Genomic DNA, 26,040 nt, shown 5'->3' on the forward strand with positions numbered 1-26,040 from the left:
ATAGAACTGCAGTGCCTATTTAAGGCCGAATCAGAAGATGACTGGTGCTGAAACAGCCCCTGAGCTCTGCTCTTAGGGAGTCTCCAGCCTGAGGCCTGGACAGAGCTGTCCAGGATGCCATTAAATCCATGCCTGATATTACTGAGGCCGTCGCTCAAAACAAAACAACCAAGAACATCTGCCCAATGAGTAAAGCATGCACCCAAATTTATTTCAGCGCTGCCTCCTTTATTGTGAATGTGCTCTTGAAAAGGTACTGTTTAGAATTAAAAATGAAACCAAACCTGGAACTTAAAATCTAGCTAATATAACTCCCTACTTAACCTAGCCCAGATACGGTGATGAGAAACATTTGTAACTAAATAAGAGCAGAGCATTGTAAAGCATTTGGCAAGGTTTTAGACCTCTCAGTATATTATCTGAAGTTACGCTGGGGACTTGGCAAGGCAACATTAGAGTGCGTGTGACACTGATCTACTAAAAGGAAGTGAATGGTTTGTAAATTTGTACCCTTCTCTCTCTCTCTCTCTGCTGAGCACCGTAATGGAAATGGCTTTCAGACACTGTATTTTGCTAGTGGAGGAAATGGAAACAAGAAAGAATGCTTGTTGGAAGCTCAGAATGATACCGAAAGACAGATAAAATTGCTTCTTTTATTACATGACTTTTGGAAAGTGATAGGAAGCATGAAGGCGGTGGTAGAGAATAATGCTTGAAATAAAACCGCAATGGCATCATAAAGAGTACGTCTGTCTACAACCAAGTCTTAATATGTATTTTTGGTCCCTTTCAATCTGCTTTTTTGTACATGCCTTTGAGATCATTGTTGTCAAGCAGTGAGCCATATTCCAAGGCTGAAACCTAGGCCTGTGAAATCAGCCTGGGTGAAGTAGGATGGAGGGTTTCTATCTCAGTCTTATTTTGTTGATTGTTCATTTAAAATACTATAGTATACCCATTTAGATAATCTAAAAAGGAAAGTATTTTTTAAATTCATTTTAAATATTTGCCACCTTCCTAGTAATATTATCTAAAATGGTTTATCAGTAAAAAGTGACCCAGCTGAAACAATAAAAAGTATTTTTCTATATCTGAGGTTTGGCACTTTTCTTCTGGGATAGCTTATAGAGAAAAGGCTAAACAAAGGTAGTGTTTCTTCTAATTAAGGCACCAAATTCCGTTATTGCTTGGTTGGAATGCAAAACTCAGCATCTTATAATGCTCACCTTCAGTACCATGGCCCCTGATTTCTTCCTTGGCTCAGATATTAATTAAAATCTGAGCCAGAAAGAAACTCTACCCACCCACCCACTTGCTCACTTGCCCAATGAATGCGAGGAAGGAAGGCTAAGAACCATTAGGAGCCAGCTGACTTCCTTTTCTTTGTTCAAAATGGAATCTTCTCTGTGGCCCCCAGCTTATGGAATGAGGTGCGTCTCACACTATCATGTGCTTTTTGACAGTTGGTCAATATGTACCTTCTTACTCAGCCTTTTTGTTGCGTGGATGCCTTCCCTTCTCCTGCATTGTTCCTCTGTGTTGTTTTTGTCACGTTGTCACTGGTGGCGTTGTGGTCTGTCTTTATGGTATTAATGTAAATTGTTTCAGTTGTGGCATTTATGTAACCTACCCTGGGACTGTTTGGTGGAGGACAGGTTGTAAGAACTAATAATAAATAAGGTAGTTATCATGGAAAACTTTAGGCTACCTCTGAAAAGAGGATCCCTGCATCTGCTGTAGTATTCTTTATGTAGTTTTTAACAACAATACTCAAGAATTTCTTTGCCCCCATCAACCAGCACAGGCTAATGTTGTAGACCAGAGAAACTTGCATTGTGATGGCGGCAGGTCACTGTGAGTTCCTGTCAGTTTTAACGAGAGGTGGGAAAGGCTAGAAGTGGAAATTCTGGTTTTGGCAGCAGTGCTGGGTTCTCGGTAGCATCTTTTGTTCAGGTTGGAGTTTTTTTTTGGAGGGGGAAGAGAATGGGAATTGGTGTGCATTAAGAAGGTGCTGGCCTCAGGGAGCTATGGAGTGGACTGGAAACAACCTTTGATCAAGAAACTCTGGCTCATGGTATAAGCAGGCCTCCATGTCTTTCTTAAGGGCAACATGGTTTCCATAGACTGGGATGCTGAGATACGGGAAACAGAAATGCTGACAAGGCCACTGTCAAGCTAAGACAACAATGCTCCAGTATGAAGAAGATACACGATTGGCTACTCTGTGTGGACCTCAATAAGGCCAGAGGACATGTCTTTGATAGCTTCAAACGATGGAAAATGGTTTCCACAGGTGCTTCTATGCTGCCTTGTCATTTGCCTATGCAGGACTGAACGTTAGTGAGGAAAAAAGTGGGGCAAGTGAAAAGGACGAATCAGAAGGCAGGAAATTTGTGGCATCAAGGGGGAATAAAAAAAGACTGCACCCCTCTGTGCTAGAGCTTTATCTAGTTGCTTCGCTCCTGTTTTGCTTGCAGAGTTTTTAGCCCAGTTTTATCTTTTCGTCTTTGGAATTGGAAAAAGATTTGGACTTTATGGCAAAAATTAAAGGGAGGATACAAGTCCTGGAGATTGGAACAGATATATCAAGTGTGGAACTGGAAAAATATTTGGAGTTTGTGGATCCTGGAGATAAAGATTACTGTTTGGAATTTGGCGTTGTCCCTGGAGAAATTGATGAAGATATCAGAGATAAAGCTATCAATGTTTCGATGGAATTTCTGGACTGGAATGATTTGATGGAACTTGAAATAGAGAAAATTTATAGAATTAATTCCAGATATGTGACAATGGAAAAACTCTCAAGAGATGTGCTAGTGCATTTCGTAAAAAAGAGGAACAGAGATATGACTTTACAACAATATTTCAGCAACACATTCAGAATTGATGGCAAGGAAATATTTGTGATGAAGGAAATTCCCATCAGACTCTTACTATATGACTATGACAGCAAGATTATTATGGGTGCAAGGATGGAAGTTGGAAGATGGAATTAACACTGATAATGGAAAAATGGCTATTGAAATTACTGGACCTAGCAGACTTGATGAGATGGATTAATTGACATGTTTATTTGGAGAAAAATCGATGGATATATTTCTCAAGGAGTGGAAACCTCTCTTTGACTTTTTGCGGAAAGAATAAAGTGATGTTAATGAGATTTGATGATTAATTAAGATAACTACTGGAGGAAAGTGATTTTGTAATATATTAAGAGACAGGTTTGTCATATATCATAGACCTATAACTGATCTGCGACAAATCGGAAGTCAACATTTTATTTTATTGTTTAATTTGTTTCTTTTTTGTTTTGTTTTGTTTTGTGTTTGAAAATTTGAATAAAATTAATGATAAAAAAAAAGAGAGAAGAAGGAATTTGAACCTGTCCCTTTGTTAGTTTTGAACTCCCTTTTGGCCATTTTTCTCTGAGCCTGTATTTCGGGCCAGAGCTTTAGTTCATGAACAACTCTGAAGGATTCAGCTTTTGTAGTTTTTATACAAATGCCTTGTTTTATTTTTGCTTATTCCCTGCTGAAGTTTAAACTGCACTATTTTATTTTTCAAACTTTTTCTTTTCCATCTGGATTATCTTGGAACCTGTACTTTGGATCCTGGATTAATCTCTCAACTCTTCCTTGAGCCCACAGAAAGCTGCTCTTTTGAACCCCTGCTTGGACAGGTAGCCGTGGTGTATCTCTTTCCTCTTAACCTTTAGGATAAATTGCTGTATAGATGGGACATAGCAAAACTTTTAACTTGTATGGATGAGTGGGAGATCTAGGAGGTAAATCAAAGCAGAGATGGACAATAATAAAAATTACTCCAAGTTTTGCATGCCGTGTTGTCTGTAATAGAACAAAAATATTGATGTATCAGATAAAATTAAAGTTTAAAAGTGATATTTCATAGGATGTTTTGATTGTTGCATATAATATCTTGTGGCTTAATATTGCATATTCATGTTCTATTTTATTTTCCATGTAATAATTAAATTCTATTTTTTAGCTGCCATACAAATGTTCCATACATTTCCCCTTTCCTACGATTAACTTGGGTATGATGTGCTTTTGTTTTTCCTTTGATATTCTTTGTGGATTATGCTTACATTTTTCATAACGTAAAATGTATCCACTGTTTTTTCTGCTGATGTATTTTAAATACGTTTTCCAAACTTATTTCACCCTGTGATTATATCTGTTCACAGCTCTCTTGCCCACCAGGACAAATTAAAGGACCTCAGTTTCCATAGCTAGTTCTGTCCTTGGCATTTGAGGAAAAATGAGTCTTGCTTTTCACAAAGCTAAACATCAGTCGTGGCAGGCTGGGTTCCTGGCCCCAAGACTGTTGCTCTCCCATAACCCACCAGTCAAAGATTTAACTGTGGCTGATGAAATTAATTTATGGGTCACATCCGGACCAAGAGCTGCTGCTTGGGCATCCCTGGCCTAGAAGAACCTTGAGATGGGCCTTGAGGTGATTTGCTCCATCAAGGAACAGTTTGTTCCTTGATAAAATGGCCAGTAACGGACGAGATGGAATTCATTCTTTTGGAGAATTATAATCGCCTTTTTGTAATTACACCGAACATTTCTCTGGTGTTCAGCTGATGGCTGCCCCTTGTTATCATATTCTTGCCTGCTTCTAATTTGCATTTACAGCAGACCTCTCTAACATTTTAAAAAAATCTGAAATCTTCAGCTTATTTTGCTTGCTAAAGGTCATCCCTTGTGTCATCCTTGTTTGGCGCTTGCTTCTGATAAAATACGTATTTAATCCATGGTTGATTAAGACAAATTTATCTTGTCTTTTCACGTGACATCAGTTCCCTTTACCTTTGCTTCTGTGTGTTACAATTTGAAGCGTGAAAGTGCCTGTTGAGAAGCATTTGAGTTTCAATTCCTCCCCCTTTGAAACACAAACACACAAATGGCTTGCAAAGTTGGTTACAAAGCTAATTAGCTAACATTAATGCAATTGCTGCCCCAGGGAATTGGAAACTTAATTTTCAGCTATGATGAAAATACTACCAGAGAACTATTTATTTGTTGTCTTACATGGTGACTTGCATATTGTGGCTCAGTGTTGCTGCCCTATTTATTTTTGAAAGGACATGGCTTCTCTTTCTAATATTTTAAGTATTTATGTTGCCTGAGTGAAAAACCTTGTGAGTGTGAGAAGGTAAGATTTTCTCAATTTGTTTAGTGTAAATCTCCTAGGCGTGATCTTGTAGAGGCTTTGTGAAACTATACAGGTCTGGCTGGTACTTGGATGGGAGACTACCTGAAAACCCCATGTTCCGTGGGAGACAGATAGTATATTCACCTTGCGGTTTGAGAACGTACCTGTAGCCAACAGATATTTCTATCAAAGTCTAAAAGGCGGGGAAATTGGGCAGCTATAGTGAATGTACTAGAGGAGCAGGAGACTTGACCTCCTCTCTGAGATATTATACTGCCCTACAAATTTATAAAAATGCAAACATAATTTGGGTTGGTCTTTCATAGTCCAGTCCACTTCCTGTGTAGCTTGGAAGAATTGGGTAAACATGTTCCCCCTTCCTTTCCAAAAGGAAAACATTTTGAACAGTATCATTGCTTTTCAGCTTCCCCCCCCACCTTTTTATTCTACAGCAGGCACATGTTGTCCCCCACCCATATTTAAACCAAAGCTGTCCCTGGCCACATCCACACCAGACATTTATTCCACTTTAGACAGTCCTGGCTTCTCGCAAAGAATCCTGGGAAGTGTCATTTGTGAAGGGTGCTGGCCCTGTTCCCCTTATAGAGGTACAGTTCCCAGAAGAAGTGCTGACTGTTAAACCCCTCTGTCGGGAATAGGAGTCTCCTCTCAGCACCCTTCACAGACTACACTTCCCAGGATTCTTTGGGGGAAGCCGTGACTGTCTAAAGTGAAATCAAGGTTTGGTGTGAGTGTGGTACCCTGATTAGCCAAGCCAAGCAGCTGTGAGTCTCACTTTTAGAACGCTGACAGTTGGTTCTTACTGAGCATGCCTGGGCATATCATTGATTCCAGTGCTAAATTTCTTAAATTAATTAAAAATTGGCCAGGCATTTTTTTTAATTTTTAAATGCCAGAAGATGAAGGTCAGAGTATGGGGCAAGGTCAATTAATAGGATTACAGGTACTCTGTGAACATGGCTGATTTTTAATTAATTTCAACAAATTATAAGAATTGTGACAGAAAGAAGTCCAACAGGCCTGTTTTTCTCTCTTTTTACATTTTGAAGTCTAGATTCTCTTTGACTGTTTTGTGTATCGCCATGAAAATTTAGAGGGTTGTTAAGCGTTTCTGAGTTCAGGACTATAAGTTTTGTTTTGAAATGAGCTTATGGATAGCATCAGAATGGCACGAGGGGGTATTTTCAATTTAACATTGCGGAATGCAAAAAAATCCATGCTGGCTATAGTATACAGCCACTTGTGATGTCCTTGTTATATTTGTACAGTATTTATGGTAAGTGCGGGTTTTGTAGTGTAAATATGGTAAATAGAGAGAGTTGGGGAGGGGGAGTACATGAGTTGGAATGTTGAGGAATGCTGAGTTGTGATTGGCTGAGCGTCTGGGTGGTTGAAGGTATAAATGAGAGAATAACAGTTGGAGGTCGGTTGGTTGGTGGTTCTGGGTTTTGGAGGGGTGGATATGTGTTTAGGTGGGTAGGGAGGCAGGTTTTAGGACTAAGGTATAAAGAGAAAACTATTATATGTAACCACACGCATGTTGACTGAACTTAAAGTAATCTCATTTATTCCTTGTGTTATTAAATAAATAGTTTTGGTTTAACAACACGCCTGATCCTTGGCTGGGATATTACAGGCCAGAAGGGTGGGCAGAGCAAATACCAAAGCTGGGAACAGTATCAATGGTGGCAGTGGGGAAGGGATGGTGTAACAGCAGCAGGTATCCAAAACAACCCAGGGCTGTAATCTTTAAAGGCAGAAAGATACAAGGGGGGGGGGTTGTGGCCTGTAAGTGCACTCAGATACAACGTAGCAATCTGTGGAGGAGACTAAGGCACAGTCTCAGGGCAATATTGCATTACAGAGTGTCAGGTGGTGGTGCCTAATGGTGGGATCGTGAGAGACCTGTGCTGGGGCTAGTGGGAGAGATTCATTACGAGACTGGACCGCAGATGGGGGTCTGACACCACTCTAGTTGGATCATCACCTTGTAGTGGTGAGTGGGCTTGTGCGTTCCAATGATCCCTGTGAGCGATGCCGTCAGGCGTCATGTACTCCCAGCAGGGTCACCCATGGCGGTAAGGTCAAGGGAGAGGAACCAGACAAAGAAGGATCCAAGAATGTCCTCAACGGCAGAACAGGCGGAGGATAACAATGTGTATGTTACAACGGCTGTGAAGGCAGATGAAGGCTGCAGCAGATATCTGGTATCCATGCCATTGGATCAAAGCCTTTTTCTGTCAAGATTGTGTGTTGATCATTGTGCACCTATCTCCCCACATAAAAAAATTTCAAGCACGGGCTTCTTCCAGTATTTTGGAAGACAATCTTACTTGGTCACAAGTAATCACCACTGGATAATAAATGAAACAGTTCAAGGCTCTCACCTGGATCTAGATGCTTACTGTTACTGCTTCAATAATATTTCCTTTGCTCCTGAGAAGCAGGCACTTGATCGGGAAACATATTACATTCATAACATCACCCTAAACGTTCTGCATTGGGGTTGTGTCCATCAGCCATGCAAGAAATTTGCATAATAATAATAATAATAATGATAATTTAATTTGTGGGTCGCCTATCTGGCCAATGGCCACTCTAGGCGACGTACAATTTAACAACAATACATTACATCATAATAAAATACATCATAAAATACAATATAACAATAAAACAATAAAACAGTTCCAGTACAGAGTAGTAGGCTATTGGTCGTAAAAATTTAACCCCGTAAGTCCCAAAGGCCTGTCTGAAGAGCCAGGTCTTCAAAGCTTGGCGGAATACATTCAGGGAAGGGGCATGTCGAAGGTCATACGGGAGGGAGTTCCAGAGAGTGGGGGCCGCCACTGAAAATGCCCTCTCTCTTGTCCCCGCCAACCGAGCTGTTTTAGTTGGCGGGATTGAGAGAAGGCCCTGTGTGGCTGATCTTGTTGGGCGGCATGGTTGGTGGCGCTGGAGGTGCTCCATCAGATAAACTGGGCCGAGACCGTATAGGGATTTAAAGGTTAAACCAACAACTTGAATTGGGCCCGGAAAATAACTGGGAGCCAGTGTAGGTCGAACAACACTGGGGTGATGCGTTCCTGGCGGCGACAGTTTGTAAGTAGTCGAGCCGCAGCATTTTGTATAAGTTGTAATTTCCGGACCATTTTCAAGGGTAACCCCACGTACAGCGCATTACAGTAATTCAACCGAGAGGTGACCAGGGCATGTACCACCAGTGGGAGCTGATGAGCAGGAAGGTAGGGCTGCAGTTGAATGAGGTGTAACTGATACCAAGCTGCCCGGCTCACTGCCGAAATCTGAGCCTCCATGGACAGCTTGGAATCAAGAACAACCCCAAGGCTGCGGACCTGGTCATTCAGGGGCAATTTCACCCCGTCGAACACCAGGTCAACATCTCCCAGCCTTCCCTTGTCTCCCACGAGTAGCACCTCAGTCTTATCAGGATTCAGCTTCAGCCTGTTCCTTCCCATCCATCCACTCACGGATTCCAGGCACTTGGACATGGTCTCCACAGCAGACTCTGGTGAAGATTTAAACGAGAGATAGAGCTGAGTGTCATCCGCATATTAGTGACACTGCAGCCCAAATCTCCTGATGATTGTCCCCAGCGGCTTCATATAGATATTAAATAGCATGGGAGAGAGGATAGAGCCCTGTGGCACACCACAATTGAGAGGCCAAGGGTCTGAAACCTCCTCCCCCAATGCTACCTGTTGATGCCTGTCGGAAAGAAAGGAATGGAACCACCGTAGTACAGTGCCTCCCATTCCCGATTCCTCCAGGCGATGTAAAAGGATACTGTGGTCGACAGTATCAAAAGCCGCTGAGAGATCGAGGAGGACATGAAAGGTGAATTCTCCCCTATCTAATGCCCTCCTCATATCATCAACTAGAGCGACCAAGGCTGTTTCAGTTCCATGTCCAGTCCTGAAACCCGATTGGTATGGATCCAAATAATCCGTTTCATCCAAGTGTGTCGACAACTGATTAGCCACCACTCGCTCAATGATCTTGCCCAGGAATGGTAGGTTCGAAATTGGGCGAAAGTTATTGAAAACTTGGGGATCCAAGGAGGACTTCTTTAAGATGGGCTTTACAATTGCCTCCTTGAGTGCTAATGGCATTACACCCTCCTCCAAGGATGCATTGACCACCGCCTTAATCCCCTCGCCCAATTTCTCTTTGCAGCTCACAAGGAGCCACGATGGGCAAGGATCAGTTAGACATGTGGTAGGCTTCACAGTCGAGAGCACCTTGTCCACATCCTCAGAAGGAAGAGGTCGAAACCTATCCCATTTGACCGGATTGCAACTGGCCAACTCTGTTTCATTTACTGTGTCCACGGCGTACGGAATTGAGCTCCGTAAATGTTCGATTTTGTCGGCAAAGTGCTTTGCTAATTTGTCACAGGAGGCCTTAGACTGTTCCAAGGGTTCCTGAGCAACTGGACCGACCAGGCTTCGGACCACTTGGAACAACCTCCTGGGACAGCACTCTGCGGACGCAATAGAGGCAGCAAAGAACCTCTTCTTTTCTGCCTTTATTGCCACTTGGTAGGCAGTTACTGCTGCTCTCTAACCTGTGTCCGGACATCTTTGGAACGGGATTTCCGCCACCGGCGTTCTAGTCGTCTCACCTCCTGTCTCAGATTTCGCAACCGTGGAGTATACCAAGGTGCTAACTGAGTTCTGTTCAGGGGGAGAGGACGTTTCGGCGCCACGCGATCCAGAGCCCTGGTGATCCCCTCATTCCACTCCATCACCAGGGTATCGACCGTGCGGCCTTCAGCAGGTTCCAATTCCCCAAGCGCAGTCAGGAATCCTTCTGGATCCATTAGGCGTCTGGGGCGGACCATTCTAATAGGTCCTTTTCCCCTACGGAGGGTGTGTGGTATCGAGAAGTCTATATTTACCAGATAGTGGTCTGACCATGACACAGGGGTGGAAGAAGCCACCCCCAACTTCAGAACACTTCCCTCCCCTCCCAGGACAAATATAAGGTCGAGAGCATGACCGGCTACATGGGTGGGCCCAATATTACTAAGGTGCAGTTCCCAGGAAGCCATGGTTTCCAGGAAATCCCGAGGGGCTCCTACGAGAGTGGCCTCAGCATGTACATTGAAGTCCCCGAGAATTAACAGCTCTGGGGACAACGCACGTACAGCCGAGACCATCTCTAGCACCTCGGCCAGGGAGTCTGCTGTGCAGCGGGGTGGGCGGTACACCAGCAAGATCCCCAAACTGCCCTTCGGGCCCAACCTCCAGTACATGCAGTCAACAAACTTAGTCCTATGAAGAGGAGGTCTGGTAAAAACTAGAGACTCCCGATAGATGACTGCCACACCCCCTCCCCGCCTTCCCACCCTCGGTTGTTGTGCATAACGGAAACCCGGCGGACACATGGCCTCAAGAATGGGAGCTGAGGCCTCATCCAGCCAGGTCTCCGTAATACATGCCAGGTCTGCTTGCCCATCCAAGATTATATCATGGATATGCGATGTTTTTTGTACTACAGACCTGGCATTACACAACAACAATCGAAGGTCGGTAGGAATCCTGCATCCCCCAGTTGTCGTCTGGTTCTGAACAGACCCGGAACATGGGATGGGTATTACACATCTATCCCATGTTCCCCTCATCTGGCATGGTCTGCCAACAGTACCATTCCAGCGTCTGCCGCCCACTCTTTCTATAGTTTGGCCCCTCACCCTCCCTGTCACATCCCCCCCTGACTTGCACATGCCCCTGTCCCTGTTCGCCAATCAGACAGGCCACCCACCCTAAAACAATAATGAGCCGGAGACCCGCCTCTAACACTCTGATACTGCTAAATTAAATTAAAATTAAAAATCATTACAATTCCCCACAACCACACATCCACACATCCCCACAGTCAAAATCAGCCCAAAATCAACACAAGTAGTCCTAGTCTTGGCAGTGGTGGCAATAATAAAGATGACAATCTTCCTTCGGTTGCTGGGCTGCACCCAGAGCCTGGCTGCCCTCTGCGGCGCTCCCACTGCCGCCGGGCCGATGTCCTCCACGGGTCTTCTACGCTGCCGCCCCGACCGTTCTCCTACGCTGCCGCCCCGACCGTTCTCCTGGCGCCTTACACCGAGTCCAGGGCCCGGCTGTTTTCTGCAGCGCTCTCACCACCGCCAGGCCGTTACTCTCTACAGCCCTCCACACCACAGGCAGGGGGAGCAGGCTAGGCGCTCTCCCACCACCACCTGGCTGATGTTCTGGCCGTCCGTCACACTGCTCCCTCACTGCCACCAAAACCAGACCCTAAGGTAGGGGGGATGGCCATAAAGGGGGGTGGGCTTCTCAGCTCAACACTGCCCCCCTCTTATAGTCCTAAAAGGTGTTAAAGGGGGATAAACTTGATGTTAAAAAAGCGGCTTACAGAGCTCTAAGTAGAAGGCAAATAGAGTGTTGTAGTTCTCTCTCCCCTCCCAACTGTTCTTAACGCCGATCTGTAGGCTAGAGGCTGCTGCTGGGCTGCTGGGTGTGAGAGGCAACCAAATGCTGCAACTCTCTCTCTTTCTCAGCTGCTCTCAGCGTCGTTCTTGTAATTTCCAACTAAAGCTGCCAAAACAAGTTTGTACTCCATTCACATACCTCCCCTTGAGAAGATGATAACAGCCCACTCCTAGGCACAGTTCCAAACACAGATGCCCTCGTAAAAGAGGAGCAAAAATGCCGTCCGGAGCAAGACAATCCCAAGGTCAGTCAATAAATTCTATGCAAGTCAGTTCAAGCAAGTGGATAGGCAGGGTGGCTATGCAAAACACAAAAATAGCAGCTAGATGAATAAAAACAGCTAACTTAGTTTCTTGGCAGGCAAAGAGGCAGAGCTCTTGACGAGACGTCTTCCTGGGTCGCCATCTTATCAAGTTGGAACTTAGCATATGCTAAGTTGCATTTCCAACAGTCATAAACATTGTCATTAAACCCTAATTAGTCTTTTTGTGCAAATTATAACTGATAAGTGTATTTTATGTTAGCTTTTCTTAAAGTTTCAACACAGACAGATGTTGGCTCAATTCAGGCAGCATAACGGACAATAGCTTTCACTAGCCATAGTTTAAAAATCAACCATGGTTTGAATCTATGTACAGGCCAGTCATGGTTTATTGGTCCTTGTCTGGTTTTAATACATCTGCTCAGCAACCTTATTTCCAAAGGTGGAGCTGTAATTATGGTTTGTCAATTCAGATATCACATTGGTCCTTGGTTTGCAAGCCCAATTCAGGTGTGGCTTCTGATTCTAATTTGTTGGCAAGTCACAAACCGTGGCTTATTGATTCATAATAAACTATAGGTAAGTGACTTTAATGACTGTTTGGTGCAATATTTAAATAAAGCCAATTGTCTGTATTCTTTATTCGTTTTCTACACCATAAAGCCCCAGATTTCATTATTCTGATTCTAATAGCTATGAGGAATACTAACAAGGGTGTTACTTTTTTTAAGAGTCTGCTCTCTTCAACATTTCAGCTGTTATGATATTCCCTTCTTTCTGGCCTTGGATCACCCCATCCTGTCTGTTTGTTACTGTCATATCTTATCAAAGGTTTCTGTTGTTATGCACAAAGAATTCCATAACGATTGTGCCTGGAGGTTAAGGAGAAGCTGTTGCATTTCAGTTTCAGGACTAAGTTAGTATCTGTTTAGAGAGAGAATAGCATTCATGACTGAAAACTTTGCTTGTTTCATACTAATGTTTTCAGCAGCCCACTACTTATAAGATTGTAAAGATAAAACATTAGAATCGATTTATCCTTGATTGTGTAATATTTCATCCTTGTTATATTTCTTCAGTAAAGATAATGTATTGTTCAGTTGTTGTTGTTTTAAAAAACCCAAGGTTTACTGACAGTAATTGAGATCTGCAAAGTTACTGAGCTTTTTGTTTTTTGGCTTCCTTGATAAAATTGATGTTCCTCTTGAAGTTAAATAAGTCTCAAGGCTGATACGTACAACAGCCATCTATTCATAAAACTCTTTCCACAGGGGGTGATGTTATGGATTGATGGCAACATGTAAATCACACAATAACTGAATAAGTCTATAACTTGTATTGTGATAATAGCTCTATTTTTATTTTTAAATCTGTCTGCACGTTGTGTTACTTTAGCAAACCATTCTAGTAGCTGGCTGGCTTTTTAAATTTTGGTTTCCTACAGCAGGAGTGACCACCTTGTGGCCCTCCAAATAATTGTTCGATGACGACTCTTGTCATCCCTAGTAATTGGCCATGCTGACTGGGGCTGAAGGAGGCAAACAGCACTTGTATGGCCATGGGTTCCCCACTCATTGCCCTACAGCATGATTGGGTAGAAAGTAGATCACTGGGTGATCCAAAGTAGATAGCAAGGTCTGACTCCCAATTGTACAGCAACAGGCAAAAAGAACATAAGGAGAGCCTGCTGGATCAGGCCAGTGGCCCATCTGGCTCACCATCCTGTTCTCACAGTAGCCAACCAGATGCCCATGGGAAGCCTGCAAGCAGGACCTGAGTGCAAGAGCACTCTCCCCTCCTGCGGTTTGCAGCAACTAGTGTTCAGAAGGTGTAGACCTCACAGCCTCCAATCTTGGAGGCAGAGCATAGCCATCATGGCAAGTAGCCACTGATTGCCTTATCCTCCATAAATATCTCATCCTCCCCTCAAGCCATCCAACTTGGTGGCCATCGCTGCCTCCTGTGGGAGTGAATTAACTGTATGCACTGCATGAAGAAGTCTTTTCTTTTGTCTGCCCTGAATCCTCCAACATTCAACTTCATTGAATGCCCCTGAGTTCTAGTGTTATATGAGAAAGAGAAAAAAATGTTCCTCTATCCACTTTCTACACACCATGAATAATGTTCTCCAACCTTAAAAGCCCCAAATGCTGCAACCTTTCCTCATGGGGCAGTTGCTCCATCCCCTTGATCATTTTGCTTGCCCTTTTCTGAACCTTTTCCAGCTCTGCAATATCCTAAGCTTTCCCCCTTAAATTGGGTTGCTAAAAAATGGTGTGCGGTGGTGAGCAGAGCCAGGACTGGGTTTGTGTGTGAAAGGACTTGTGATTGCAGTTCTGGTGCTGATTACAAACCCCTCAGCTGAGCATACGCTCCCAAAATCCTTGTTTCTTATTTCTTAGCCTGCGTCTGCTGGCTGAACCCACTCACTACTTTTACATTTGGTTCTGGTTGTGGACCTTGGGCTTCTAATAAAAAAACCAAAGCAGATCCTGCAAGCCAAAATCTGCTCACCCCTGCCTCCAGGATATAGTCTCCCTTGCTGGTTCTCTCTCCTTCCCACTCCACACCCCTTTATGAGCTGTTAACATGGGTGCTTCATTGTGGTTTTAAAAATGAGAGTCCAGCAGCCTGAAAATACAGTCACTTGTTAACTTGTAATTCCTCCTGTGTAGCTCTTGTGGGTCAGTGTAGTAGGGCCTACAAGGAACACAGAAGTGATGTGGTATCTCCCTAGAGACTTAATTCATTTAATTTTATTTCATTTATGAATCACTTCCCATGAGGCATCTGGAAGTGATGTACTATTTATTTATTTATAAATTACGCACGCACCACACGCATACCCCACCCCAGCCGAAGCTCTCTGGGCGGTTTACAGTAACTAAAAACATTAAAAACAAATATACAAATTTAAAACACATCTTCTAAAAACAATTTAAAACACAATTTTAAAATTTTAAAACAATTTAAAGAACAGTTTTGTATTTAAATAATATTTAAAAACATATGTATAAAGTCAAAAACAGTTTGAAACAACAACAGCACATACACAACATCGGTTCAACTCCAAGACAAGATCCCCACTGGGATAAAGATTTCAAAAGGCTTGTTGAAAGAGGAATCTCTTTAGGAGGCGCCAGGAAGACCATAGCGATGGCGCCTGTCTGAGAGGGAGTTCCAAAGGGGAGGCGCTGCCACACTAAAAGCCTGATTCTGACATTGTGCAGAATGGACCTTCCTGATAGGATGGTGTCTGCTGGATGTCCTCCTCTGCAGAATGATTTCAAAACATTGTTATATCTCGCTTTTGGAAAGCTCAGAGTGACTGATGTGAGGAGCTCTTTAGTCTCCCATCCAGGCATGGGTAAGGTCCCTATCTGTTTGCTTCACCTGTATTGCAGTATGGGGTGCGTTTCTCCCCAACGTTTTACTGCTGTGAGATGTTTGCCCCACTATTACTAGTCCTGCACTTTGTTCTAGTTATCCATTGAGGTGAAAAATCAGTGCCTAGGCTTCGTTGTCTGTTCTGCTCATGGGTCAACATGAGCCGAGCAATTTTTTTAAAAAAAATAATCACATTTGCCAAACGTATTGTCTCATGATTTGAAGGCTTCAAAAGCTTTTGCAAAAGCAAGATTCATGTAAGATGTACTCAAATAACCTCATGGGTGGGCGCAGCGATTGTGTGAATATGCAGTTCCTTGCCGAGTTAATGAGTTCTGCTTGATTTTTATTTTGGGCATATTTATCAGGACAGCTTGCTCTGCTTTTATTTTACAGCCATTAGACAAAGCGTTTTATGGTATCTGAAGGGCACAATTACTGCAGCAGCAACCCAGCAATCTGTTTCGCGCTTTCTTCAGTTTGCAATCTGCTGAGCATCGTTTAAAGTAGGGGTCTGAAACAGGAGATCTGGCACATGAGTTTGGGTTCACATGCCACTTCTTGAATGGCAGGTTGCCAGTAGAACATAGGTCCAAAATCCCTAGGGGCAAAATGCCTCCTTTTCTAGTATTACATTTATAGGCACGATTGTGGCATCATTTGAGGCTGTCTCCAAAATAGATAATTGTGTATATTAGGTCCCAGGTCTCATGCTTTGATGTTAGTTCTCTGCCAATGAGCCAGGGCCAAGAACTGCCCCCAGCTCAGTGGGACAGAGGAGTAGTCTGCAGTCTTTTCAGACTTGGGCCCCCCTTCAGTGCATGCATGCATTTGGGGACCCACTTATTAATTTTTTTTAACTGCATTTTGGCCGGGCTACTGCTGTGACCTACTTCTGGATTAGTCCGTTACCAGTTCTGGCTCACCATTTTGCTTGAATAGGGTCCAGGTTCAGTTTCTGGAAATCTCCACAAAGGGTTTCAGGCTAGGAAAGACCTCTGCCCTGAAGCCCTGGAGAGGCCTGCCTGTCAGGGTTTGCAGCTTTAGGCTAGTACCTAGCGCCGTGAGCTTGACTGTGATAAGATGCTTCCCCTTTTCTTACACTGGGCTTAACAAGAGGCATTCTCTGTGCCTCTTCTCTAAAAGACTCTTTGTGCTCCAATCCTTTCCTGGAAATGAAAGGAATATATGTAATGGCTGTGTTTCAGTGTATTTTTTAGGAAGGGTTTTATTCCAGTAATTTTAAATAATTCATCGGCACCGTGGGCCCATGTAATGAAGGGAGATTTCAAAATGATGCTTAAAATAGTGGGACATGCTGTGGCCTTTTGCTGCTGGGCATTTCAAAGTGAGAGTCTGGCCTCCCTAATTAGGTGTGGCTGGCTCTTAGCATCAACTCTCACCAGGCTTCGCCAGTCCCCCTTGCGTCTGTCGTGACTGCAAGCAGTAGGAGTGTTGAACCACCCCCATGATCTCATTCCATCCAGGGCATGCACACACAGTGGCAGGTTCCCATGTTTGAACTCCGCATAACATACTAATCCGGTGGGGTTGGAGGTTCCCAGATCCTGTTTTGCGCAGAGGTGTGTGTGAGTGTGTGTCTCCAGAGATCTGCAACAACAGTCTACATACCTGCTGGTCTACTCAAAGAGTCCCCCCCCCCAATCTGTGGCAAGGGACCTACTGCAGAGAGCCCATTTGCCTCATGCCCGTTTGACAGGAAAGGGTGAGTCCCATGCAAATGCTGTTAAGGATTTCTGTGTTTGAGTTGGCAGTAGGTGGCAAGTGGAAAATATACGACCAAAGCAATGCAGACCACAGATCAATCTACTCAGCATCGTTCCTATATCTGTTGCTCCTTTGGTTCAATTCTTTTTCTGGATCTTGCAGGAATTTTTAGGCTCCTGAGTTATCTGCAGCTGCTGTTAATCACAAGCAAACATATAGTGCTCACTACTGTGGTACACATGAATCTGATGGGTTTCGGAAACCTGCTGACCTTACATGGCTGGTGCGACCTGTTCACTCTGTCCTGCTGTTCTTTCATTATCATTTGTCTCTGTGTGGTCTGCAGTTGGTGGGGGAGGGGAGATTTTTTTTAACCTCCCAATCACTTAATCATGGGGCCAATCTGAAGCATTTTGTGGCCTGTTTTTTTTCTTTCCACAGCACCTCTTACATTCACAAAATGCAACAGTTTAATGATAAAACCATACAATTTTTTAAAACTAAAACAACAAAACTGTAGGCAGAGAATAAAGGTGGAGGTTAGCTGAAGAAAGAAAGGAACAGGCTGAAAAACAATTTGCAAATGCTGAACTGTAAGCCCCCCCCCCAAACAAAAGCGGCCATGTGATGTTGGTGATGTCTACCTGCCTATGCAGGCTAGTTTCTTACATGGTGACTTTGTGTGTGTTGTGACACCATCTTACATTGGACAAGTTTGTGATGTTTCTTCAGTTCACAACAAATGCTTGCTCATGCAATTGTTTTAGGTGTGTAGTCAGTTACGAGAGTTATCTAGAGTGAACTTCTATCTATACCTTTAAAGGGTTCCAGACTGGCCTAGCCACATCCATTTCTGTGTTGTAGGTTACTTACAGGCTCTGTTTCTCTCAGACAAACTATTTTAAGCTCCACCTCTGCAAAATGGCCACCTTGCTTTCTGTTTTACGTGACTCCCAAGATGAAAGGAGGGTGAGTTGAGAGCCTTGGTCTTGGCAGAGGTTCACAACAGTTGCTAAACTGTCCTTCAGCCTCCAACTCAACCCTTCCATCTGCTGTATATTTTGGGAAGTTGCCTGTTTGCTATGGATTTGGACATCTCTAAGGATGGATGTGGACAATGCTAAATCAGGACCAGGGTTTGTCACCTCTTGATGGCAGCGGATCTGAATCCTGATGAAGCATCAGTAGGTTTGAACTTTCTCTGGGTGCTTGTCTTGAATTATTTACTTTCTCTGCACAGAGGTTGGCCACGGCTCTTGTTTTCTTGTGTTTGTGTGAAATCCCATGAATGTCTGTGACTCTTAAATATGTTGGGACCTCATATTAACATCTCTGCATTTATTCACCAGCAACTGCTCCGGGAGATGCAGCAGATGGCCAGTCGCCCCTTTGCCTCCATCAACGTTGCCTTAGAAACAGACGAGGAACCACCTGATCTCATTGGAGGGAGCGTTAAGGTGAGGGGTGGTCCTGTAGGAGGGCTATACCTGTAGTTAATATTTATGGATGCTACATTGCTTGACTGTTATTTTGGGGTGTGTGTGTGTGGAGGAGAGAGAAGCAATATTAGAAGTCTAGCCACAAAGAAACTGTAAACATTTGAAACCCAGCAGGCCTTGTTTTTGATCTAATTTTCTTCCTCCAGGCTGCTCGTTTGCATCTTTCAGGTTACGTTGGTTTAAATAAAAGTTGCGGCTCCTTTTAAAAAGATTTTTATGCCTTGTAATCAAGGCGGATGCAGTTCAATATAGCAGAACAGTTGGCTGGAAATCGCCGTAGGCGCTGCAAGTAAAAACTTCTTTGCACCGTTTTTCAAGGGGGGGGGGAGCGCATAATTGGAGAAGTATTCTGTCTTTGGGATTCAAATGTTCGCAGGGAAAGTGATGCCTTTGAGGGGGGAAGGAATCTACGCTTGAGGCCGTGACCTGGAATGCTAGCCTGGTAAGAGGAGCCACAAGCCCTGGTGGGAAGGGAGTCCCATCACCAGGCAAACTGCTCTCAGCAAGCAAGTTGCCCTGCGGTTGAGGAATATGGGAGAGGAGCTGGGTGAATAACCTGGATAACTGCCCAGAAACCCAGTGACTCTGTTGCATATTACAGCGCTGCTGCTGCTGCTGCCACAAGGGAGGAGGGGATTTTTTATGCTTGCTGGGCAACTGTACGTGTGGTTTCCTTAGGTCTGACCTTTCTGGCTGGGCCTTCTGCATACAAAGCATGAGCTCTGCCACTGCAATGGGTCGGTCTGAGCTTCTTGGGAGGAGACTGGGATACAGATACGAGAAATAGCCTTTGTACAGACTCCTAGCCTATGTGAAGCTGGGCTCTGCCCACACTTTCCCTCTGCTAAGGAGGTGCAGTTTGCCTTCATTTCCCTGGAGATGTCAAGGTGCCCTGACTGACTGTGAAGTGGGACTGACACCCATCTCACCTGGATGCTCTTTGAAGAAGTGCTGGGAATTGGTACATTCTCTCTGTCTCAAAGGCTGGGATCACACCCATGCAACCGGTCTGGGCTGCTCATCACTTCGCTGGTTGTCTGAAGGCAAACAAGCCGCTGGGGATGAAGGGCAGGAGGGATGGGTGGAGAAAGCATCGGCATCAGCATGGGAGCGAGTGGCAGGGTGGCGGAGAGCTCCCTGTGTCCATGGCCACTCTCCACTGCCTTGAGGGAAAAGCAATAGGTCTGATCCTAGTGCAGTGTCTCTGCCGTGGGACAGGAACCGCTGTTCCCTGGAATGTGAATAAATGACTTGCCTGCCGCGTGCCTGGCCGATTTGCAGGGCAGCATCACAACAGGGACATGGAGCCTGGGCTTTCTGGGGATCAACCAGTTGAGCGTGGGAAAGTGGGCAGAGCACCTGCTTTGCATGCAGAAGGTCCCAGGTTTGATCCCTGGCACCTGCAGGTAGGGCTGGGGATATCTCCTGCCTGAAACCCTGAGAGCCACTGCCAGTCAGTGTGGACAAGACTGAGCTAGACAAGCCATCGGCCTAAGGCAGCATCCTGTTCTCTTAAGCATCGTCTTTCACCCCAGGGCAGGGTGGACTTCTCTTTGACTCAGCCCGACTAGGTGGGCTTCAGTGGCAGCCCTCCTTTGTTCTGCTGTCTTTCTGCTGTCCCTGCTGCTGCCGCCGCTGCCAGCGGGGTGTCCCTCTTGCTCCTCCTGAGCAGTAATTTGACAAGCTGTCACCTTTCCTTTGCGCCCTTCTCTTCCCGAGCTGGGGAACCGTGAGAATTGGGCATATGTTCTGCATTAATATGGAAGCAGACAGGCCTTGTTCTGAATACGAAACAGGGTTAGGGAGTTCATGAATGCACAAGCTATTGAAGTTCTCTTACCTTTTTTTTTTGCATGTAGAATCTGTGACTTAAACTGAAGCGACACTGCAGGGGGTGAGAAATGGTTTGTTTCTCAACACGAGAAGCGAAAAGGGCCAAATTGATCTCCCTGCCAGGCTCCCCCTCCGCTTCATTTTCCATGTGTGCATTTTGTACCTGAGAGCGAACTCTCTGGATGGTTTACCAAAGTGCCTTGTGCAGGCTGTGTGTAAAGTGCCTATGTGGTTTAGTTGGATGCGTTTATTGCACACTACACGAGGAGAGGGTGGAGGGCATTCCATTTGGACTTTCGGGCTCAGGTGCTAGAATCTCTTGGGTTGCCCCTGGAGGTTGCTTTTCACACAACACTTTTCATTCCCAGTTGTCTCTGTGTAGGGCCAAGAAACAAAGAACCATTGTGTGCAGATTTTACCAAAGAGTAGGGACACCAGTATGCATGAAAATTAGGTGGGTTTGTGACCTGCCGCAATTACGCATGCTTGAAAATTGCAGTGGGGAGCAGCTTCCACAGAGTGCGTCGCTCATGCCCAGTTCATTATTCACAATGCTGTATGCTCATGTGCATGTGCGATCTGCTGAACCAGCAAGGACCAGCTCCTTACTTGCCACATTACAAGGACAGCTGGTAAGAGGGAGGCGCTGCTGTGGACCCTTCCGGTGAATGGGCAAAATCTCTCAGATGCAGCCTTCCCAGCCAGGGAAGTCAGGTGATTGGGGGCAGCCAACCACTTCCCACTTGCTCCAATCGAAGCGCCGTGGCCTATGGTGGCTCTTCATTCAGTAGCGCAGGGTTGGGGAACTGTGGCCGTCCAGATGTTGCTGGACTGCAACTGCCATCATCCCTGACCATTGGCCATTCTGGCAGGGACTGATGGGAATTATAGACCAACAACATATGGAGGGCAGTTACTATGAGAAAGCAGTTTGGAGTCTCCTTGGCGTTTGCCAGATTTGCCTGTTTGCTCACTGTGCCTCTCCCCGCGCCCCCTCCCCACTTCTGCTTACCTTGTTGCTCTCAGTTGCCCTTCATATCAAGCAGGGCTGGATCCCGCAGAGAACCACAGTGCTGAGCACCCAAGACATTTTTCCACACTGAGATGAGGTCTGTGCAGGCAAACATCGTGTGTGAATTGGCCCTCAGCGGCTTAACTTATTGGTGGTCTACCAAACAGCAGAAAACGAGTCGTTTTTGTCAGCAAGGGTCTCTCACTTTCTTTTGTGTGTGGCCAACTGGCAGGTCAGATTAAACTAATTACATCCTAGGCGAATGTCTTGCAGCCGGACTCATTTTCAAACAGTGCTGTCAATTAGTATGTTTCCTACAGTGCATAAGAAGAAAAAGAGAGTGCAATTTATCCAGTAGGAGCGACGTGTTTCTAAGCTAGTGTGTGACTAGCGGCCTTAAAGGATTGTGCCCCCCTTTTCTTGTATTTCAGCTATCCTGTGGGCAGCCATTTTGGTTTGCAACAGAAGCACCTGCTAGTTCTTTGCTTCACGAGGGCCAGTGTGGCAAACGAACGTTTAAGACTTATCAGCTTGTTTTGTCATTAGGTACCTGTGAAATGCACTTTTTTCTGCAGAGTTACTTGGAATCAAATTTGGAGCTTCTTCACCCAGTTATTCCAGGAAGAATGTTGCTTTGAAAGAGCTCTTATAATCTGCAAGTGTGAATGAACAGTTTTTGACCTGAGATTAGTGAAGGTTTGTAAGCTGCTCAGTGATGTGATCCTTGTAGAGGAAATGCAAGTCATATTCCCAGTGCCATCTCTCTAGTAGTATGCAGAGGTTCTCATGTAATCTTGGAGCTGGAGGTAACCAGAAGGTCACTTAGTATGACCCGCTGTTGCAACACAAGACCCTCCCAATGTATCCATCTGACCGCCACTCACAGTGCTCCTTCAGCAAAGCAAATGAGGATATGAGGGTAGCAGATACAGTAGGGCCCCACTCATACGGCGGGTTACGTTCTGGACCCCCGCTGTAAAGTGGAACTCATTGAATAGAATGGCTCGCGATGTCCGAAAACCGCAGTAAAAGCGGAACAAGTGCCGTATGAGTGGGGCTTGCGTCTAATTGAGACCACTGTATTAGCAAATCGCTGTAAAGCGGGGCCCTATTGTAGCTCCAGGTAATTCAATCAGAGCCAGAAGAGGTTGATTTCCTGATACACATACACAGTTGTGGATCACTACCAAATTCTCCCTTCACCACCACCACCTTTTCTCACTCCATACCCTCCATTTTGGGTCCTACGTCTTTTCTATCAATCAATCCATGTCTCTGCCTTGACTACCTCTCTTCCGATTCTTGTTCATTTTCTTGGGTCCAGCCTCACTTGCTAAAGTTCCTTCTCTAGCTTTGTTCCTTCTCCTGTGTTGATCTCGATGGACCAAACTAGACATGACTGGCAAGTATCTTTCCCATGACCTTTTTTAAAAAGAAAAAGAAACCCTAACAAAATCCAGCAGTTGTCATTCTGTTACAAATTCTGCTTCCCCCTAACCTCCAACCCAGGCTAGTCAACAGTACTTGGCTACTTTCCTGTACAGAGAGGGTGGACAAGATATCTGTCCTAATAAAGGTGTTGACTCTCTGGGGTTTTGAAATTTTCCCTAATGGGCTAATGCAGTTCCTTTTGCTTTCTGTGTGTGTCTCATGTTCAGTGCATCATTCACTGAATCACACCACTGTGTTTTTAGTGTTCCTTTGGGGTAGAATTATTGTGTTGGGTGAGCTCTCCTTGACCTGTCTCAATTTCTGCTTTTTGCAATTTTGTGAATGTGAGAGGTGGAGAGGCAGCAGAGACGACAGCATGTGTTATCTTGAGAATTTTGCAAGGGATCTCAAAAAGTGAGTGGATTATGCAATCTCCCTCATCTCTGGTGATCTCTGGACCCCTTCATCTCCCTCAAACTTGCGGCAGTAAGGTGTTTCTCTCCCTCTGCCTCCTTCTTGCGGATGTACTCTTGGAACCTCTTGCCATCATCTTTGAGAAATCCTGGAGAACGGGAGAGGTGCCAGAGGATTGGAGACGGGCAAACGTCGTCCCACTCTTTAAAAAGGGTAAAAAAGAAGATCCGGGGAATTACAGGCCAGTCAGTCTGACTTCAATACCGGGAAAGATATTAGAACAGATAATAAAAGAGTCCATTGGCAACTATCTAGATGACAATGCTGTGATTAGTAGGAGCCAGCATGGGTTTGTCAAGAACAAATCCTGTCAGACTCATCTCTTTTTTGGATCTGGTCACTAACTTAGTAGATGGTGGAAATGCTGTAGATGTCATCTATCTAGATTTCAGCAAAGCGACCTTTTGATTAGCAAACTGGTCAAATGCGGACTAGATGGAGATACTGTCAGGTGGATTTACAACTGGTTGGAAAACCGTACTCAAAGAGTGGTCGTCGGTGGCTCTGCTTCGGACTGGAAGGAGGTCTCGAGTGGAGTGCCACAGGGTTCGGTCCTGGGGCCGATACTCTTCAACATTTTTATCAATGACTTAGATGATGGAGTGGAGGGAAGCCTTATGAAGTTTGCGGATGATACGAAACTGGGAGGGATAGCTAACACAATGGAAGACAGGAATAAAATCCAAAGGGACCTGGATAGACTAGGAAATTGGGCTGAAATTAATAAAATGACATTCAATAAAGACAAATGCCGGATTCTGCATTTAGGCCACAAAAACAAAATGCACGGGTACAGGATGGGAAATACCCGGCTTAGCAGTAGTGCGTGTGAGACGGACCTTGGAATTGTAGTGGATCGCAAGTTGAACATGACCCAGCAGTGTGATGCTGTGGCAAAAAAGGCAAACGCGGTTTTGGACTGCATAAACAGAGCTATAGTTTCCAGGTTGAGGGAAGTAATAGTCCCACTATATTCTGCATTGGTCAGGCCTCATCTGGAATACTGCGTTCAGTTCTGGGGGCCTCATTTTAAGAAAGATATAGACAAGTTAGAGCGGGTTCAGAAGAGGGCGACAAGGATGATAGCCGGTATGGAGAACAAGTCTTATGAGGAAAGGTTGAAGAAACTTGGCATGTTCAGTCTGGTGAAGAGAAGGCTGAGGGGTGACATGATTGCACTCTTTAAGTACCTGAAGGGCTGTCACATAGAGGAGGGTACAGATTTGTTCTCTGCTGCCCCAGAGGGTAGGACTAGGTCTAATGATTTTAAGCTGCAGGAGCGTAGATTCAGATTGGACATTAGAAGGAAGAGAGCTATCGCTAGTCGGGCGGTATATAAATTTAATAAATAATAATAATAATAATAATAATAATTCTTGACAGTAAGGGCAGTTCGGCAATTGAACCGACTGCCTAGGGAGGTGGTGGGATCCCCTTCGCTGGATGTCTTCAAGTAGAGGCTGGACAGCTATCTGCAGGAGATGCTCTAGCTGTGGATTTCCTGCTGTGAGCAGGGGGTTGGACTCGATGGCCTACAAGGCCCCTTCCAACTCTATGATTCTATGATTCTATGATTTTCTTCCTCTTTCCAGTGCCTAGAGTGGTGAAACACGAGCATCTCAGGTAAAGGTTGCCTTGGGAAATCTAGTTCTCCAGGGTTACCGAGGGAGGGGGAGGGGAAACACAGGAAACTGGGAACAATGCAAATTTTGAGGGGAGTTCTTGCGGGCAGGCAGTGGTGATGGAGATGGGCAAGTCCCACTGAAATGTGAGCCCAGGCTCAAATTTGGAAGTGTCTGGGCTCACCTCAAACTGGCATGAAATATTTCACCCTGGGGTAGTTGGTATTTATATGTCATCAAATTCTTCCAAGTTGCACAGGAAGTGGACTGTGAAAGACCAAATGGTGTTTGCATTTTGACCAGTTTGTAGGCCAGTACGATATCTCGGAGAGGAGGCCTGGTCTCCCGCTCCCCCGGTGCATTTGCTATAGCTGCCCAATTTCCCTGCTTTTAAAAGTTTGATAGAAATATTTGCAGCTATAGGTATGTTCTTAAACTGCAAGGGTGTTGTTGTTGTTTTGCCTATTGGTTGATTAAATTTATGGATCCTCCCCTTTATAAACAAAAACGCCCGTCATTTTGAAAATACACTGATAAGGGCTGAGGATGCCAGTTAATTAGATGCAAGCGGTGTCAGTGGGCCGATGTTAAGCTGCCTGCTGCAGGAGCATTCGAGCAAAAGGAGGCAAACTGTCTTTGGTCTGTTTCATTTGGTGCCTCCGTTGGCACCGCCTTGCTTTTTAATTCATAGAAAGGAGCGCGTTGCCCTTTGAACACCTGGCAAGGGGACAGAGATTACGCCAGCAACTGAGGCGTACAAAACGGATTAGCTCCCTTTCACTTTATTGTGGAAGGGCTGTTTGGTTACAGGAACGACAAGAAGGAAGTAAACCTTTTCTGTTTAATGAATTATTTCTAGCTAACTTAGCAAGGCATGGGATTAGCCAGTTTTTGCTTTCTTAGGGGAGGCGGAACAAACCTGGCGCGGCAGGTGCAAGGGAAGAGTGGCTAAGGTGAGCCCTAGATGGTTCTGCCTATAGGACTTCAAAGGGTGCCTAGTCTATTATTTTAAAATTCAGGTATAAAGGGGAAATCTAGCTGGACACTCTCCCATTAAAATTAGTGGGAGCTGTGTAAGAGCCTATGGAATACTTGGAGGAGAATC

The 26,040-nt window shown here is 44.9% G+C and overlaps 1 protein-coding gene across 8 annotated transcripts in view; it reads left to right on the forward strand.

Moving 5' to 3' along the window:
* Positions 1-26,040, forward strand: part of ATRN (attractin) — a 221,859-nt gene that overhangs the window by 178,216 nt on the left and 17,603 nt on the right. For all 8 annotated transcript variants that reach the window (XM_061583542.1, XM_061583543.1, XM_061583549.1 and 5 more), the window contains one exon: positions 18,414-18,521. In XM_061583542.1, coding sequence (XP_061439526.1) covers positions 18,414-18,521 — 108 coding nt within the window. The remainder of the gene's footprint in view (positions 1-18,413; positions 18,522-26,040) is intronic.

Source organism: Rhineura floridana, chromosome 9 (assembly GCF_030035675.1).
Source record: "Rhineura floridana isolate rRhiFlo1 chromosome 9, rRhiFlo1.hap2, whole genome shotgun sequence".
Lineage (NCBI taxonomy): Eukaryota > Metazoa > Chordata > Lepidosauria > Squamata > Rhineuridae > Rhineura > Rhineura floridana.